This window comes from Salmo salar, chromosome ssa03 (assembly GCF_905237065.1).
Source record: "Salmo salar chromosome ssa03, Ssal_v3.1, whole genome shotgun sequence".
Taxonomy (NCBI): Eukaryota; Metazoa; Chordata; class Actinopteri; order Salmoniformes; family Salmonidae; genus Salmo; species Salmo salar.
In genome coordinates, this window is record NC_059444.1 from 79526200 (window position 1) to 79546099 (window position 19900).

The following is a 19900-nucleotide window of genomic DNA, read 5'->3' on the forward strand; positions in this document are numbered from 1 at the left end:
AAATAAGCTTACACAGTTGCTTCAGAGTGGAAGGACACAGTAAACAAACACTGATTTGTGTAGAACTCACGCCCAGTGTTTGCATGTTTCTGTTTTGCCTGTGGTTTAGTCTACTTGCATTGATACAAGGTGCCCTTAACACATGCCTGTAGGCCTACTGGGCAATTACATGGTAACTGGATTATGCTTTGACTCAGATTTTTCACTTTAAACAAAAACCATTGAGTTCAAAGTTTAACAAACCATACAACTCTATGCACAATGACTGCTTCGAACAATTTACATGAGCATTTCAAAAAACACTGCAAAAGCACTGTTTGGTAACAGTTACGGTATAACGTCCAGTTTTTTTTTATGCGACCACGTTTTACAAAACCCTGTTAAAAATCTGTTCAGAATTTAGATTCAAAGACGTCTGCAGAAAGACTGGGGTGTCAGCTATGACATGACACCTTGAGTTTGAAAACATGCATATTGGTTATTGAAGAAGTAGGTTTACATCTGGTAATTGAATTACAGTATAGGAATTACATCATGGGCCCCTGATCTGTAGTATACAGAAATGCATAATTATGGTTTTCATTCTCTTCATGGTTGAATAGGTACACAAAGGTAGAAATATGTATTTGGGTGTTATTCTACACATTGGCTATTGTAATGAGCTCCGTCCCCAAACAACACCATTTGGTTGATCCAGACTAGAGGTCGACCGATTAATCGGAATGGCCGATTTAATTAGGGCCGATTTCAAGTTTTCATAACAATCGCGACTGCAGCAAGAAGCCAAGGTAAGTTGCTAGCTAGCATTAAACTTAGTTTTTTATAAGATATCAATCTTAACATAATCACTAGTTAACTACACATGGTTGATGATATTACTAGTTTATCTAACGTGTCCTGCATTGCATATAATCGATGCGGTGCCTGTTAAGTTCTCATCGAATCACAGCCTACTTAAACAAATGGGTGATGATTTAACAAGCGCATTTGTGAAAAAGCACTGTCGTTGCACCAATGTACCTAACCATAAACATCAATGCCTTTCTTTAAAATCAATACACAAGTATATTTTTAAACCTGCATATTTAGTTACTATTGCCTGCTAACATGAAATTGTGTCACTGCTCTTGTGTTCATTGCCTGGCTCGTTGCGAACTAAATCGCCAGAATTTTACGTAATTATGACATACCATTGAAGGTTGTGCAATGTAACAGGAATATTTAGACTTAGGGATGCCACCCGTTAGATAAAATCCAGACCGGTTCCGTATTTCACTGAAAGATAAAAACGTTTTGTTTTCGAAGATGATAGTTTCCGGATTCGACCATATTAAGGACCTAAGGCCCGTATTTCTGTGTTTATTATAATTAAGTCTATGATTTGATAGAGCAGTGGGCGGTGGTAGGCACCAGCAGGCTCGCAAGCATTCATTCAAACAGCACTTTTGTGCGTTTTGCCAGCATCTTTCGCAATGCATTGCGCTGTTTATGACTTCAAGCCTATCAACTCCCAAGATTAGGCTGGTGTAACCGATGTGAAATGGCTAGCTAGTTAGCGGGTGCGCGCTAATAGCGTTTCAAACGTCACTCGCTATGAGACTTGGGAGTGGTTGTTCCCCTTGCTCTGCATGGGTAACGCTGCTTCGAGGGTGGCTGTTGTCGATGTGTTCCTGGTTCGAGCCCAGGTAGGAGCGAGGAGAGGGACGGAAGCTATACTGTTACACTGGCAATACTAAAGTGCCTATAAGAACATCCAATAGTCAAAGGTATATGAAATACAAATTGTAAAGAGAGAAATAGTCCTATAATTCCTATAACTACAACCTAAAACTTCTTACCTGGGAATATTGAAGACTCATGTTAAAATGAACCACCAGCTTTCATATGTTCCCATGTTCTGAGCAAGGCACTTAAACGTTAGCTTTCTTACATGGCACATATTGCACTTTTACTTTCTTCTCCAACACTTTGTTTTTGCATTATTTAAACCAAATTGAACATGTTTCATTATTTTGAGGCTTAATTGATTTTATTGATGTATTATATTAAGTTAAAATAAGTGTTCATTCAGTATTGTTGTAATTGTCATTATTACAAATAAACCCAAAAAATTCGACCGACTTAATCGGTATCGGCTTTTTTTGGTCCTCCAATAATCGGTACTGGCGTTGAAAAATCATAATCGGGCGACCTCTAATCCAGACCAAATCTGAACCAATCAGACATCTGTTTCACAAGTTTGGACATCACAGTAGAGATCAGTAGAGTTTTTAGCGCAGTACTGTTCTCTACTGTGCTGTCCAAACCTATAAAACATAGACATCTATGTGGCTCAGTTGGCCCGTATGGCTCAGTTGGTAGAGCATGGTGTTTGCAACGCCAGGGTTGTGGGTTCAATTCCCACGGGGGACCAGTACGGGGGGGAAAAAATGTATGCATTCACTACTGTAAGTCGCTCTGGATAAGAGCGTCTGCTAAATGACTAAAATGTAAATGTAAATCTATGATTGGTTCAGATTTGGTCCGGTCAGGGCGAACTGGCCAAATTTCAACTACTTTTCAACGTCCATGGACATCCGGTGTCGGTCGGTGCTCAGTGGGTGAGGATGCTTGTTACAGTAAATGGAAACTGGGTAGGTGGTAGATGTCAGTAAAAGCTGTGAGAGAGCGGTAGAGTGAGCGGTTGTGCAGACTGTTTTCAGAACTGCTATGAGCTGAACATAACAGTATACCAGTGGAAGGGAGGACAGTAGCAGGTGACCCTATGAGCTGAACATAACAGTACACCAGTGGAAGGGAGGACAGTAGCAGGTGACCCTATGAGCTGAACATAACAGTATACCAGTGGAAAGGAGGACAGTAGCAGGTGACCCTATGAGCTGAACATAACAGTATACCAGTGGAAGGGAGGACAGTAGCAGGTGACCCTATGAGCTGAACATAACAGTATACCAGTGGAAGGGAGGACAGTAGCAGGTAACCCTATGAGCTGAACATAACAGTATACCAGTGGAAGGGAGGACCGTAGCAGGTGACCCTATGAGCTGAACATAACAGTATACCAGTGGAAGGGAGGACAGTAGCAGGTGACCCTATGAGCTGAACATAACAGTATACCAGTGGAAGGGAGGACAGTAGCAGGTGACCCTATGAGCTGAACATAACAGTATACCAGTGGAAGGGAGGACAGTAGCAGGTAACCCTATGAGCTGAACATAACAGTATACCAGTGGAAGGGAGGACAGTAGCAGGTGACCCTATGAGCTGAACATAACAGTATACCAGTGGAAGGGAGGACAGTAGCAGGTGACCCTATGAGCTGAACATAACAGTATACCAGTGGAAGGGAGGACAGTAGCAGGTGACTCTATGAGCTGAACATAACAGTATACCAGTGGAAGGGAGGACAGTAGCAGGTGACTCTATGAGCTGAACATAACAGTATACCAGTGGAAGGGAGGACAGTAGCAGGTGACCCTATGAGCTGAACATAACAGTATACCAGTGGAAGGGAGGACAGTAGCAGGTGACCCTATGAGCTGAACATAACAGTATACCAGTGGAAGGGAGGACAGTAGCAGGTGACCCTATGAGCTGAACATAACAGTATACCAGTGGAAGGGAGGACAGTAGCAGGTGACCCTATGAGCTGAACATAACAGTATACCAGTGGAAGGGAGGACAGTAGCAGGTGACTCTATGAGCTGAACATAACAGTATACCAGTGGAAGGGAGGACAGTAGCAGGTAACTCTATGAGCTGAACATAACAGTATACAGTGGAAGGGAGGACAGTAGCAGGTGACCCTATGAGCTGAACATAACAGTATACCAGTGGAAGGGAGGACAGTAGCAGGTGACTCTATGAGCTGAACATAACAGTATACCAGTGGAAGGGAGGACAGTAGCAGGAGACCCTATGAGCTGAACATAACAGTATACCAGTGGAAGGGAGGACAGTAGCAGGTGACCCTATGAGCTGAACATAACAGTATACCAGTGGAAGGGAGGACAGTAGCAGGTGACCCTATGAGCTGAACATAACAGTATACCAGTGGAAGGGAGGACAGTAGCAGGTGACCCTATGAGCTGAACATAACAGTATACCAGTGGAAGGGAGGACAGTAGCAGGTGACCCTATGAGCTGAACATAACAGTATACCAGTGGAAGGGAGGACAGTAGCAGGTGACCCTATGAGCTGAACATAACAGTATACCAGTGGAAAGGAGGACAGTAGCAGGTGACCCTATGAGCTGAACATAACAGTATACCAGTGGAAGGGAGGACAGTAGCAGGTGACTCTATGAGCTGAACATAACAGTATACCAGTGGAAGGGAGGACAGTAGCAGGTGACCCTATGAGCTGAACATAACAGTATACCAGTGGAAGGGAGGACAGTAGCAGGTGACTCTATGAGCTGAACATAACAGTATACCAGTGGAAGGGAGGACAGTAGCAGGTGACCCTATGAGCTGAACATAACAGTACACCAGTGGAAGGGAGGACAGTAGCAGGTGACCCTATGAGCTGAACATAACAGTATACCAGTGGAAGGGAGGACAGTAGCAGGTGACCCTATGAGCTGAACATAACAGTATACCAGTGGAAGGGAGGACAGTAGCAGGTGACCCTATGAGCTGAACATAACAGTATACCAGTGGAAGGGAGGGCAGTAGCAGGTGACCCTATGAGCTGAACATAACAGTATACCAGTGGAAGGGAGGACAGTAGCAGGTGACCCTATGAGCTGAACATAACAGTATACCAGTGGAAGGGAGGACAGTAGCAGGTGACCCTATGAGCTGAACATAACAGTATACCAGTGGAAGGGAGGACAGTAGCAGGTGACCCTATGAGCTGAACATAACAGTATACCAGTGGAAGGGAGGACAGTAGCAGGTGACCCTATGAGCTGAACATAACAGTACACCAGTGGAAGGGAGGACAGTAGCAGGTGACTCTATGAGCTGAACATAACAGTATACCAGTGGAAGGGAGGACAGTAGCAGGTGACCCTATGAGCTGAACATAACAGTATACCAGTGGAAGGGAGGACAGTAGCAGGAGACCCTATGAGCTGAACATAACAGTATACCAGTGGAAGGGAGGACAGTAGCAGGTGACCCTATGAGCTGAACATAAAAGTATACCAGTGGAAGGGAGGACAGTAGCAGGTGACCCTATGAGCTGAACATAACAGTATACCAGTGGAAGGGAGGACAGTAGCAGGTGACCCTATGAGCTGAACATAACAGTACACCAGTGGAAGGGAGGACAGTAGCAGGTGACCCTATGAGCTGAACATAACAGTATACCAGTGGAAGGGAGGACAGTAGCAGGTGACCCTATGAGCTGAACATAACAGTATACCAGTGGAAGGGAGGACAGTAGCAGGTGACCCTATGAGCTGAACATAACAGTATACCAGTGGAAGGGAGGACAGTAGCAGGTGACCCTATGAGCTGAACATAACAGTATACCAGTGGAAGGGAGGACAGCAGCAGGTGACCCAACTGGTTTGTGACTACTATGATTTCCCATTGTAGCCAATTCAATTACTGATATTTACGTTACCGATTTGGTACCAGAATTAGGAATTGTAATAACTTAATAATGAATAAACAAACTTGATATAAGTAAAACACTAACTAATTGGTAGGTTTACCTTGTTACTTCTGCAAACTTTGAGAGAGAGAGAGAGAGAGAGAGAGAGAGAGAGAGAGAGAGAGAGAGAGAGAGAGAGAGAGAGAGAGAGAGAGAGAGAGAGAGAGAGAGAGAGAGAGAGAGAGAGAGAGAGAGAGAGAGAGAGAGAGAGAGAGAGAGAGAGAGAGAGAGAGAGAGAGAGAGAGAGAGAGAGAGAGAGAGAGAGAGAGAGAGAGAGAGAGAGAGAGAGAGAGAGAGAGAGAGAGAGAGAGAGAGAGAGAGAGAGAGAGAGAGAGAGAGAGAGAGAGAGAGAGAGAGAGAGAGAGATTTTGTGTAACAAAATTACATGGCAATGTTTCTTAAACTTACAGAAGGAAACTAAATATGTGTTAATATTAGTTGGCAGGGGTCTTTAATGATTATGTTGTATTTCTATTACCTTTTTTAAGACTTCTCGTATATGTTGTCTAAGACCCATTTTCAATCTGCTTGACCAGAAATCAAAGCCTTTGCAAATTTTTGGGATGGAAAATGGTTCAAACATTTATATATGCCTTAATATGTCAGAAATATAGACTCTTAGCTTTCATTTGACACCCAATTTCACATTCTCCTAAGAACTTCACATGTTGGTGCTCATGGGTCCTTTACGTGGAAATGCTCTACTGCTCCGACTACTACAACCACACTCTCTGCCAACATAAGACATTCAGTAGATGTGGGTTAGGCCTATCTTGGAAATCACTTATTTTAGTAGGCTAGTCTTATTTGGTTGTAATTCCGATAGATGATATGTATTGGTTTCCACGGAGACTGGCTGCTGTTAGTGCTGGTAGCCTATAGCTAAGCCTACTGGAGTATCAGTTGCAGCGCGGTGAAGTGAACCTAAAATTATGGCTGACACATTGAATCATATCTAATGCTCCCCAAGGTGCTGCACTGATGAGTCTGACTGGCCTGATTGAGTGCTCTGTGTACGGCAGCACCAGTTGTTTGACCACAGTGATACTACTAGGGTTTCTGTTGGCCAGCTCTCCCAGGCTATTTCCTCTGGCTTATTAAAGCTCTAGGGCTCACTTCATTTAAAATAGTAGTGTGTAGTTAAACACAGAACTATGACAATCCTACCTAAACTAAGTGCATAGGCTATCCATTGTCAAAAGTGGACTCTTTATGTTCCCTTCCTCATCTAATTTCCTCAATCTACTGATGTAAAAGGACCGGAGCGGTGAAGGTAAAATACCCAGTAGGCATCCTCCATATTGCTTTCACCTGTCCTGTGTATATAGTGCTATATCATCATGACAGGTAGGTGATGATGAAGCCACTTCAGGATATTGACATACAGGAGTATCTGACACAGGGCTGGGGCAGAAGTCAGTCAGTCAGAGGGTAGCCTGTGTTCCAGATAGAATGTGTGGAGAATCAGATTACTGACATAGGATCATTAGCCTATATCTAGGCCTGTATCTGGGCTCTCGAGTGGCGCAGCTGTCTATGGCACTGCATCTCAGTGCTAGAGGCGTCACTACAGTCCCTGGTTCGAATCCAGTCGGTATCACATCCCACTGTGATTGGGAGTCCCATAGGGCGGCGCACAATTGGCCCAGCATCGTCCGGGTTTGTCCCGGGTAGGCCCTCCATTGTAAATAAGAATTTGTTATTAATTGACTTGCCTAGTTAAATAAAGGTTACATTTAAAAACATTTACATTTAAATCATTTTTTAAATTTAACTTTTAACTATCATGCTGGTGTGGTACTGGTTACTGAGATTGTAAACACTTCTTATATGATAGTGCAGATCTGTATCAGGCCTAGATGAAGTGTAGCGGGGATGAATGAGTTGGAGTGTCCGTAGTCGATTGTGAGTGGTTTGCTGTGTAAACATGTCTTTTTGGGAGGAGGAGGATGGTGGTGGTGATGGGGTCAGTCAGTCCAGCCTCTGTTGATAGGGCTGTGGTGACAGAATGGTGAGGGGGTGGAGAGAGGATCTTGTCAGCACACTTGACATCTGAACTGCTGGCCCAGCATCTCCAGCATCCAACACGTTTTACTGCCCTGTGTGGACCCTGTCAGCCAGTTGATGTACTAATGGGAAGGAGTGTGAGTGGGGGAGGGTTCAAGATGGCAATGAAATGGTAAAAGAGAAATGGACCTCTCAAGCCTCAGCTTGTTCTGGCCTCTGAGATGTAGAACGTGACACCAGAAACAGGATATGATCATCATAAGGAAACACCTAGGCCTATATGAATACCAGTCATCACAATTGAATGTATATTTAGCTTTTTTTGTTCATGTCCATTACTGGCGAGGAACACCAGCCTATCAAATAGGCATATCTGTGCTTGCAGCGCTGCATAACACTGTTCACTGTCCCAGTGGCATGTACAATACTTGTTCTTGATACAGCTTGAACTTTTGAGCTGCTCAGCACATCGCTGTATGGCAGAACTAATATTCTTTGACCTGTCTGTTTTCAGGGGAGACTGCAGATGGCCAGCCGTCTGTCTCTCTACACCTCTCTGTGGTTGTGTCACTGACTGCCCTGCTGGCCCTGGTGACCCTGCTGGTGAACTGTGTGACTTGCTGCAAGGAGCGGGAGGTCAATTTCAAGGTGAGACTCTCAGGCACCTGACAACAACATGTAGTAGGCTTAAGTCACTGTCGGGACATTCTGTGCATATCTAATTTGCTCCAAAGGGAAGCTAAATAAAGTCATGGTATTGTTTGGTGGCCTAATTTACACAGACCTGTCTTGCAGTACTTTGTAGGCCATTTAATTATTATTATTTTTTAAATTGAACCTTTATTTAACTAGGCAAGTCAGTTAAGAACAAATTCTTATTTACAATAATGGCCTACCGGGGAACAGTGGGTTAACTGCCTTGTTTGGTTCAGAACGACAGATTTTTACCTTGTCAGCTCGGGGATTCGATCCAGCAACCTTTCGGTTACTGGTCCAACGCTCTAACCACTAGGCTACCTGCCATGACCCAGGATTTTAGAACCCTTGCTTTGAGATATTGGCTATGATTAATGTAATGAGTTAAAGGGATAGTTCACCCAAATTAAAAAAGGACATTGGTTTCCTAAGCAGTCTATGGTCAATGTATGACAAAGTAAATCCATGCTTTGGTTTAGTTTCCCTGGCACTGTTTGCAAATGCTAACGTTTTAGCATTTGTGGCACAAATCCAAATCCCATTGAAGTCATGGGACTGATATTAGCATGTTTCTCACATCATGTCCAAGTAATCCAAAAGTATCTCAAATAAATGTTACGGTCACTTAGATGATTTGAACATGATGTGCAAATAAATGCTAATATGATCATTCTGTTTTGGTCAAGTTCAAGGATTAAACATGTTAATTTGACTCATCTCGCTCTGCCTCATCCATATGTAACACACATACAGTTATAATGTACACTGGTGTCAGAAGTGGGATCCCTGTGTTTGGTGAACACCGTTGTACTATTGTGTTTTTCAGGAGTTTGAGGACAATTTTGAGGATGAGATTGACTTCACCCCTCCAGCTGAAGACACCCCCTCCATGCAGTCCCCTGCTGAGGTGTACACCCTGGCAGTGCCCCCTGTGGCCCTGCCTGGACCCCCCCACCTGGAGACACCCCCCCCGCATCTCAGGTCAGGGGTCAGACACCCTTACTTTCCTTAGATGCATAGTCCTACCAGCACACTACACATAGGACCACATTTTTTTTTTATCCTGACCCTTTGCCATAACTTGGCATACAGTATCCAGGGTTGTGTTTATTAGGCACAAAACCGACTGAAACAGGAAGGGACTTCCTGGAAATGCACATAAGAAATGCAACCTTTTTATTTCCCGTTGCGAAACGTCTTCAAATGTTTTCTGTCGCGTGCCGGAATGAATGTGACCCAGCAGGTATACTGTATCAGTCAGCTGGAGTTGATACCGTCATCATTCCCTTTGGACTTTCTCCTCTGCTTTTTACAGGTTGATTGGGATGAGTCTTGTCCTTGAGGCAGAGTAGAGCAGTTTCCGCTAGATGAACCAGACGCAGAGTAAAAATGAATAAAAACAAAAATGTGCTTTTTGGTTGTAATTTAAGGTTACGGTTAGGCATAAGGTTTGCTGTGTGGTTAGGGTTAATAACATTTTATGACTTTGTGGCTGTGCAAGCTAGTGACCACCCTGCGGAGCTGCCTCGAGTACATGAGTCATCTCAATAAATGCCAACCTGCCTGCTTTTTTTATACTTTAATTGGGACACTGTCATGCACTGCCTAGAGGCAACAACACATCTAATTATCTGGCAGCCTATATCCCTGGGTTTACTACTCTCTCCACACATGACCAAGACCTCTGGTTCTACTGAAGCAGTATGTCAGCCCTGCTTCCAGCCAGTGACATTATAGTAGGTTTATAGTCTGTAAACGTCGTCACATGCTCCTTTGAAGTAGCCATAAAAGCTAAACTTTGTTATGGCCTCCATCAGCCGTTCAGTATTTATGTAATTCTCTAAGTAGGAGTCTTTTCTCTGTTTCTCGTATGCAGTGTGATAGCCTTTGAGCTGTGCCAGTCAGTCATTGCATAACAAGGCTGTGCTACATTCTCAGTAGCTCCCCCTTGGGTAGTGGACAGGTGCTAGTCTCCAAACACTCCCGGATGCTGTTGTATCAGGCACACACGATGTTGTGTGAGCGAATAATTTGCTTTTGGTTCATTGCATAGGGCCAGGGCTTATGTCTTTGTACTTATTATGGATTTGTGACTTAATTTGATGGCTAGATGTGATCACTCCATTTAAAGGAGTGCCAGGCTGATTATCATAGGGGCCCTTTGAAAAAGAAAATGTTCAGCCCGCTAAGATCAAGATTAGGTCCACAACTGATGCAAAAACATGACTGCATTATCGTACAAATGCTGTTTATGTCTGGGGAGTAGGTCAAATCCTTGTAATTTTATCATGTACTATTGTAAAGGATTTACTCAAATGCTTAGCCAGATTATTTTAGTCTCTAAGAGTACCCCCACTGATTCATATGAAGACAGGATAGGGCCAAATCTGTCTGAGGTGCATATAGGCCTAGAGTTTATATTCTACTTCCTGGTCCGTAATACATTCGGGCTCTAAATTAACATTTTTTTTATTGGTAGCAGTGGTCCTCTCAACTGAAAAATGTTAGGAAGCACCACATTAAATTTAGGAGCACCAGAAAATAAGATTTAAAAAAAAAAATTGATTGAGATACAGCTTGTATTTACAGCCTACACTGTAAAGACATGAGTTTATTATAAAAGCTAAAGTGTTGATGAATACCTCTCATTGAAATTACAAAGTCATTTGTGGAATATTCGTTTTTTCTACCTTGTGTAAAACCAGTACATTAAATTGTACACTATCTCTAAAAATGTCCCATTTGCGATGATGACATGCAAGAGATCTGTCATTCATTCATTGGTATGATCATTGATCTCCTGAAGAAGCTATCCCTTTTCCTTTCTTTCTGTGCCACAAAATGTTTGGATATACTGGTAGGGCTCCCGAGTGACGCAGCGGTCTAAGGCACTGCATCTCAGTGAAAGAGGCGTCACTACAGTCCCTGGTTCGAATCCAGGCTGTATCACATCTGGCCGTGATTGGGAGTCCCATAGGGTGGCGCACAATTGGCCCAGCGTCGTTCGGGTTTGGCCGGGGTAGGCCGTCATTGTAAATAAGAATTTGTTCTTAACTGACTTGTCTAGTTAAATAAAAAAAGTTACCAGGTTGTTAGCTAGCTAGCCAATGAGGTGACATGACTGAACAAAGTATAAACGGTGGTTAGTTAAATGGTTAGTTAATAGTTTTATAATGGCATGATTTGAATGTGAAATGTGGTCCCCCGCTATAGGAAGATAGAAATGTTTAGGCGGTAATATCGGTCAAATCTTTTGACCTGGTTGGGCTACAAGCAAGCAGTTTTTTTGCTGTAGTAATGGTGCAACCATGACAGTATCAAATCAGATTGTTTTCTCTAGGGCACTCGGAAACAACGGTACAGCGAAGCCTTATCGTTAGGCTACAACAATTATTATCTGGGAGATCTTTTCCTAGTTGCACAGTGCTCCCAAAATAACATCTGACCGCTCAAAAAATTGTTTTTCGCATATGCGACCAAATTAGTTTTACTTTAGAGCTCTGAATACTTTTGATGTTAATTAAGTCCCCTCAATAATGTTTGTTGACCTGATTGTGTGGGCAACCCCTGCATAACTTCTGTTGGCTAACTTGGCTTAGTGAAGCCACATCTGCGGGCTGTTTTCCTCATGTACTGTAAGACATTTCTAAGTAGATTCAGTGGCATGTGACAGAAATACTGACCCTTGGATATTTCCTTCTGTACTAGTTCCATATGGGGCCCTGTGTAAGGTCAAAGGTTAGCCACAGTTTACATGCTCAGGCTTCATATGGGAAGGGACTAGATTAACATCTTTATGTATGAAGCTTTTGTTTAAACTCTCCTGTACCTTTTTCCTGGGAATCCATAATGTGTAACACTGCTGTTGTTTTGCCATGAGTAAATACAGCCAGAACATATCCTGGCCTGAGCATCTGATCTGAATAGAATCCTGCTACTGTGTTTAGATAACACAGTAGCTCCAGTATTCTGTATTGATTGAATTCATGCCCTGGCTGCATCTCTTCAGAGAGGAAAAACCATACAGATGAACATTTGATTTCATGCAACAGCCTAGTTAAATAAATAAAAATAGAAACAACAAACAGATCTGGGACCAGAATGCTGTGTATTACGACATACCTGCAGATCACACACACTAACTCTGTTTTTTGGGGGGGGGTTTTGGCCACCGCAGTGGGTTCCACTGGCTCTCAGGTGGTCCGTCACAGTCTCAGCTACATCCAGGAGATTGGGAACGGCTGGTTTGGCAAGGTAAGAATTTTCTTCCTGACCAAGGCCGCAAAATTCTGTTACCTTTCCCAAAATTCCAACCCTACTCCAGACGCTTTAGTCATTTGTCTCCAGTAGCCTGTACAGTGTGTTTGAGAGGGAGCGAGTATTTCACCCGGGGTTGAATTTTGGTGTACGTAATAACAAAAGCAGACAACTGCTCACTTAGTCACAGTTGAAGCTCATCCTTAATGATATAACATGGTAAATATGAGCAGAGTAGCCCCTCAGCCTCTGGTCCTTCACCACCTGGCAGTGTTCTATGTTGTGATTCCTCTGCTGTCTCTCCATGGCTCCCCTGGCCTTGACCCATCCCGTAGCTACCCCCCCCAATCCCGTAGCTACCCCCCCAATCCCGTAGCTACCCCCCCCAATCCCGTAGCTACCCCCCCCAATCCCGTAGCTACCCCCCAATCCCGTAGCTACCCCCCAATCCCGTAGCTACCCCCCAATCCCGTAGCTACCCCCCAATCCCGTAGCTACCCCCCCAATCCCGTAGCTACCCCCCAATCCCGTAGCTACCCCCCAATCCCGTAGCTACCCCCCATCCCGTAGCTACCCCCCCAATCCCGTAGCTACCCCCCCAATCCCGTAGCTACCCCCCCAATCCCGTAGCTACCCCCCAATCCCGTAGCTACCCCCCCAATCCCGTAGCTACCCCCCAATCCCGTAGCTCCCCCCAATCCCGTAGCTCCCCCCAATCCCGTAGCTCCCCCCCAATCCCGTAGCTCCCCCCCAATCCCGTAGCTCCCCCCAATCCCGTAGCTCCCCCCCAATCCCGTAGCTCCCCCCAATCCCGTAGCTACCCCCCCAATCCCGTAGCTACCCCCCAATCCCGTAGCTACACCCCCCTCCTCTAGCTACATCCCCCCCTCATCCTCTAGCTACACCCCCCATCCTCTAGCTACACCCCCCATCCTCTAGCTACATCCCCCCCCTCATCCTCTAGCTACATCCCCCCTCATCCTCTAGCTACACCCCCCATCCTCTAGCTACATCCCCCCCTCATCCTCTAGCTACATCCCCCCCTCATCCTCTAGCTACATCCCCCCCCTCATCCTCTAGCTACATCCCCCCTCATCCTCTAGCTACATCCCCCCCCTCATCCTCTAGCTACACCCCCCCTCATCCTCTAGCTACATCCCCATCCTCTAGCTACATCCCCATCCTCTAGCTACATCCCCACCATCCTGCCCTTGTTTTCAGAAAGAGCTGGCTTCCTGCCTTTCTACAAACTACCAGTGTTTTGGCTCGACCCATAACAGACATCACCCATGCTTTCTGTGCGTTTCCTTCCCCGCACTCTAACCTGTGTGTGTGTGTGTGTCCAGGTCCTCCTCAGTGAGATCTACACAGACCCGGGTGGGGCCAAGGTGGTGGTCAAGGAGCTGAAGGCTAACGCAAGTGCCATGGAGCAGAATGACTTCCTGCAGCACGGAGACCCTTACAGGTGAGCTACTGGCATGTCTGCTGGGAGAGGCTGAAAAGGGGCATTTTGGCCATTTATTATATTGTCATGGCAATATCAGGGTCATTTTCAGGTTTTCAGGACAATTTTTCCAAAGACCCAGTTCCAACAATAGGCTAAATGGAACACACCAGATTAATTTAGAAAATGCGTTATGGCAAGAATCTAAATAACAGATCTTTCAGTACTTGAATAAAGTAACTAAGGTATTATAATGACAGCTACACCTCACTTCTCCTAGTGGAGCAGCACCCTCTGCCTTCTAACTTGGACACTGCAGAGTGTTCTTATTTCACTAGTCTTTAGTAACAGAATGGGACTGGAAGAGGGCTGTAGTCCTCCAGTATTCACATCAGTGATCTAGACTACAGTAGATTGTCTTAACCGGTGTTTCTCTTCATAGAGTTCTGGTGCACCCTAACATTCTACAGTGTCTGGGCCAGTGTGTGGAGGCTATCCCCTTCCTGCTGGTCTTTGAGTACTGCGAGCTGGTGAGTGTCCTCATTTACTGTGCAACCCAGAGTTTACTATCATTTATGATCGTATGAGTCAATATACAGTACCTATTATAGTTTATCAGTGAACCCTTTTAAAAGTCAAAACATCAGAACATGTTTTGGATGGATCCCACAGCTGCCACCAAATGATATGTCAACATGCCGGGCATTTTTCCGAACTCATGATCAGAGTGGAAGGGAGTAATTAGACCATCCTGTCGGTCTGACTGTGGTAAGCTCTGCTTGTGGGCAGCTTAGACTCCAGTTCCAACGCCATCCAATAAGTAGACATCATTTAGTCTCCCAATCACCTGGCCTTACAAGCCCCCCCTCGTTTAGCCGTGCATCTTAAATTAGCTTGCCTATCCGTCTTGGGTTATTGGGGAGCCGCACTCCGTCAATGCTGTCCATCATGGCCTGATTTATCTAGTGTTTTTCTTGATCTATTCTGGGCCCTTCTTGCCCCTGTGCCTGCCCAGGACCAGAGAGCTGCATAGCAGCAGGTTTCATCAGGGACCCGTCTCAGCTCACATTCCCTCCCTCAACCAGCAAACAGGCTCCATTTACCCCACATCCTGCTGTGTTTGTGTGTTTTCTCTCCACACGGCAATATGTTGGTCCTAATAGTGCTTTTTGTGAACTCGTGCTGTGTGCGCGCGTCAAAGTTCAGTCTTGGTAGAATATAACATTACCCTGTTGATTAGTTCCTGCCTGTCTTTAAGGATTAGCTGGGAGTTTGAGGTATTTATTTCTGTGTTTCGGGGTGACAGGCTGGCTGTAAGTCAGGCATGTGGATGGTATGTTCTGATTCAGTTCGGCCAGAGCTCATTTTTCAGTGCATCTGAAATGCTGTTACCCGCAATGGCATCAGCCCTCGGTTTAGTGTGTGTTACGCGTGTGTAAGTGAGGCGTGGGAGGGTGCCTGTGTGTGTGTTTGATATAGTGTGTGTGTGTGTGTGTGTGTGTTTGATATAGTGTGTGTGTGTGTGTGTTTGATATAGTGTGTGTGTGTGTGTTTGATATAGTGTGTGTGTGTGTGTGTGTGTGTTTGATATAGTGTGTGTGTGTGTGTGTGTGTGTGTGTGTGTGTGTGTGTGTGTGTTTGATATAGTGTGTGTGTGTTTGTCTTGAATGTGTTTACTGTTGGGCTTCGTGTTTGTTTGCATAGATGGTTTTACTGTGTGTGTGTCAGCCTTTGTGTGTGTGTGTGTGTGTGCACACGTGGGAGCCCTCAAGTGACACTAACTCAGATCTAGCCTCTATAAATTAGACCCTAACCCAGATCTAGCCTCTATAAATTAGACCCTAACCCAGATCTAGCCTCTATAAATTAGACCCTAACCCAGATCTAGCCTCTATAAATTAGACCCTAACCCAGATCTAGCCTCTATAAATTAGACCCTAACCCAGATCTAGCCTCTATAAATTAGACTCTAACCCAGATCTAGCCTCTATAAATTAGACCCTAACCCAGATCTAGCCTCTATAAATTAGACCCTAACCCAGATCTAGCCTCTATAAATTAGACCCTAACCCAGATCTAGCCTCTATAAATTAGACCCTAACCCAGATCTAGCCTCTATAAATTAGACTCTAACCCAGATCTAGCCTCTATAAATTAGACCCTAACCCAGATCTAGCCTCTATAAATTAGACCCTAACCCAGATCTAGCCTCTATAAATTAGACCCTAACCCAGATCTAGCCTCTATAAATTAGACTCTAACCCAGATCTAGCCTCTATAAATTAGAACCTAACCCAGATCTAGCCTCTATAAATTAGACCCTAACCCAGATCTAGCCTCTATAAATTAGACTCTAACCCAGATCTAGCCTCTATAAATTAGACCCTAACCCAGATCTAGCCTCTAAAGGGAGGAGGGATTCCCCCCATATCTCTGACAGAGCGCTCTCTCTCTGCCTGGTACTGTGCCTTGTGACTGACTGGCCGCTACTATAGCAGAGGCCTCTAACTGGTTGTAGGAAGGGGCTTTCTTAATCGACATCCAGAGGACGGAGATGGGGTTGGGCTAATGACTTAATGTTATTGTGGTCGTTAAACAACTTCAGGCTGGAGAGGAGGGTGTGAGTGGACGTTGTAACTGAGCGGGTCATCTTGGCCGGAGGTGTTAACTTGATGAGGTAGGTCAGCTCTGATGTCTCTGCAACAGTTGTTGCATCTGGTCTATGGAGGAGCTTTGAGGACTTCTTATTTTGTCACTCACCATCCGGAAGGTATGGGTGGGGTGTTTGGCACCTTTTTTATTAAATTATTTAGGTGTCATGATATTTGTATGGAAAAAGTAAAGTAAAAAAAAATATTAAACTCAAATATCAAAGATTGTGGTCAAAATGATTTACACACATTTCAATACCTCACCTTGCTAGCATAATGGCACTGAGCATTTTTCTAAAATGTTTTATGAGTTGGAGAAGACATTGGCAGGGATCTTAGACCATTCCTCCCTACAGAATCTTTCCAGATCCTTGATATCCTTTATCGAACCATAAGTTTTATAGTAGTTTCAAGTCTGGAGACTGAGATGGCCATTGCAAAATGTTGATTTTGTTGCCAGTTAACAATTTCTTTGTGTATTTTAATGTGTGCTTGGGGTTATTGTGTTGCTGAGAGATCCACTTGCAGCCAAGTTTCAGCCTCCTGACAGAGGCAACCAGATTTTGGGCAAAAATATTCTGGTACTGGGTAGTGTTCATTATGCCGTTGACCTTAACAAGGGCCCCAGTGGAAGCAAAATAACCCCATTACATCAAAGATCCACCACCATATTTTACAGTAGGTATGGGGTTCTTTTCTGCTCATACATTCTCATTTCAACGCCAAACCCACCACTGGTGTGCGTGGCCAAAGAGCTCTATTTTCATGTCATCTGACCAAAGCACCAAACAATCCAAGTACCAATGCCATTTAGCAAACTCCAGGCGTTTACATTTGTTGGATGACATGAAAAGGGAGCTCTGGGGGGAAAAGTTGCGGAGGGGGTCCCCCCAGAGAATTTTTATATTGAAAGATAGAGGAGCTCAGTTCTGGGGACTTTCTACTGCAAATGAATGAAAAATTAAATAATGCTCATGCTGTCTAAAATATAATGAGCCTAATAACATACTGTTAAAATTATTTGTTTAATTATTTTTTTTTAACATATTGGACCATTGTGAATATAGCCTATGCATGGTCCATATTTTTAGGAACGCTATTAGCAATAAGCATCGTCACCTGTAGGCCAACTGAAAACAGCATAGTGGCTATAAATAGTCTGAATCTTGGGGTTGCTTATCTGCATTTATCCTATTGATCTAATCATTAGTTAGATCCCAAATGTGATCTTTTAATTAGTTAGTATCATATTGATGAATTTGATGTTCCAAAAACGTGCATAAACACTGAATATTATGTAGGCCTGCCTACCAGTTAGGGTAACTTGAGGTCATACGCCACATGGGATAAAACACCCCCTGCCTGCACTTCTTACAGAAGCCATGTCATGTCACCATTTACCCCCCAACGCTATCCCTGGTGGCCACTACTCTTGCTCAGCAAAAAATGTAATCGGTCTCATCAGAATTTAAGTCACTACAAAAAGAAAATATTCCGGTAGGGTGGTGTTTTACCCCAAGTTACTCTACAATTGACCTGTTACATTCTGCCCCACACTCCCCTATGCACTCACAGTGACTTGTGGCGTGCTAATGTTCTTAACCATGCCGCTGCTAAAACTCTGGGTTTACAATGCTGCAGTTCACACACATTTTGGAGATAAGAAATAAAGTAGGAATGGAAAGCTCTTTTTAACAAATGCCTTTAAAACTGCTGTTTTGCATTAAGAATTGGCTGCTTGTCCCTTCCTATAACACTGGCAACTTGAATGCACCCTGAAAGGAATATTTATCTCGCAAAAAACACAACAACAAACGGACTAAGGAAATATATCAAATATTCTACTGTGGGGCTGTCTGGTTTTTCTAGTCATTACTCATTGTTTTTGCAGAGGAAAAGTTAGTGTGGACTGTTATAGCATCTTCAAAGTGCGCCTTGGCAGAAAGATGCTATATTTTTTTAGTGTAGCGGCAATGACTTTGCAGTGCCGCAGCTAAATGGTTGCAGCGGAAACACTGCCTACTGTAAATTATGATGGTGGACGTTAATCTTATGGGGCAATTTTGCTTCCACTGGTCCTGGGGGTCCTTGTTAAGGTCAACACCCAACGGCATCATGAACTTTACCCAGTACCAGGATATTTTTGCCAAAAACCTGGTTGCCTCTGCCATGAGGCTGAAACTTGTCCGCAAGTGAATCTTCCAGCAAGACACTGCCCCCAAGCACAGCCTTTGGAGGAATGGTCTAAGATCCCTACCAATGTGTTGTCCAACTCTTAAAACATTTTAGAGAAAGGCCCATTGGCGTTATCCTCGCAAGGTGAGGTATTGAAAACGGGTCAAATTTATTGACACCCCTATCTTTTTGAGAGAAAAATTACTTGTTAAACTAAATATATTTTTCTGAGCAATTTATATTAGCATAAAATAATATAATTTCCCAATGTTTTGGAGCGAACAATATAGAATTTTAGTCATTTTGGCTCATCTTTATCAAGCGTGTCAATCATTTCATACCTCACTGTATCTCATGCAATGGATGCTATAAACAAGCACTTCTTCATTCAATTCTAAATGACTGACAAGCTCTCACAATTCCGTGAAAGACATTTGCACGGAAGGTATTCATTAATTTACTATACGATATTATAGTAAAACCCATAGGGACTTTTATGAGCCCTCATCAATTGGCACAGTTAATGCCCCACACCTCTGTACATGTAACAGTAAACTGCCCTGGATCAGCCATAACCCTTACTGACTCCAGACTCACTGCATTTCGGACACCCAAATATCACTCCATCGTGGTGTGCAACTGGAGCAGTGCCCCACAGATTGCCAGTTGCTGCGTGAGTGAGTGACAGTCTCTCCTGCAGGGGCCTCCCTTATGGTCTTCAGTATAGTCCAGCCACCTGCCCTAGCCGGACTGGGGTTTAGGAGCAGTGGTTGTGGGCCTCTAGTGGCCGTTGAACAGACCACAGGGCTATGTTTGCCGAAGGGCCCCAGAGAGAAGCATGCTTTATGTTGAAGACCTGTCAGACATTAACCATGATCAGGGCCTAGAGTTTTTCCGGAACACATGGCCTGACCAGGAATCACTTTTTACTCTTACAATGATTAACTCACAACCTCTCTTCCTAATTAGTTTGCTGTGGTGTAATTCATATTTGTTTAATTGTTCTCATTAGGTTCTATTGACTACAATGACTTGTCTCGTTAGTAATTCCACTCTGCACTAATA

At 44.1% G+C, this 19900-nt stretch overlaps 1 protein-coding gene across 2 annotated transcripts in view; it reads left to right on the forward strand.

The window, feature by feature from the left end:
• Window positions 1-19900, forward strand: part of LOC106601832 (serine/threonine-protein kinase LMTK2) — a 72572-nt gene that overhangs the window by 30408 nt on the left and 22264 nt on the right. Inside the window, exons 2-6 of one of the 2 annotated variants that reach the window (XM_045715546.1) lie at window positions 8127-8260; window positions 9135-9296; window positions 12506-12562; window positions 13912-14030; window positions 14452-14539. In XM_045715546.1, the coding sequence (XP_045571502.1) occupies window positions 8127-8260; window positions 9135-9296; window positions 12506-12562; window positions 13912-14030; window positions 14452-14539 (560 nt within the window). Of the gene's footprint in view, window positions 1-8126; window positions 8261-9134; window positions 9297-12485; window positions 12563-13911; window positions 14031-14451; window positions 14540-19900 lie in introns of both variants that reach the window. The other variant, XM_045715545.1, reaches the window with a different exon arrangement.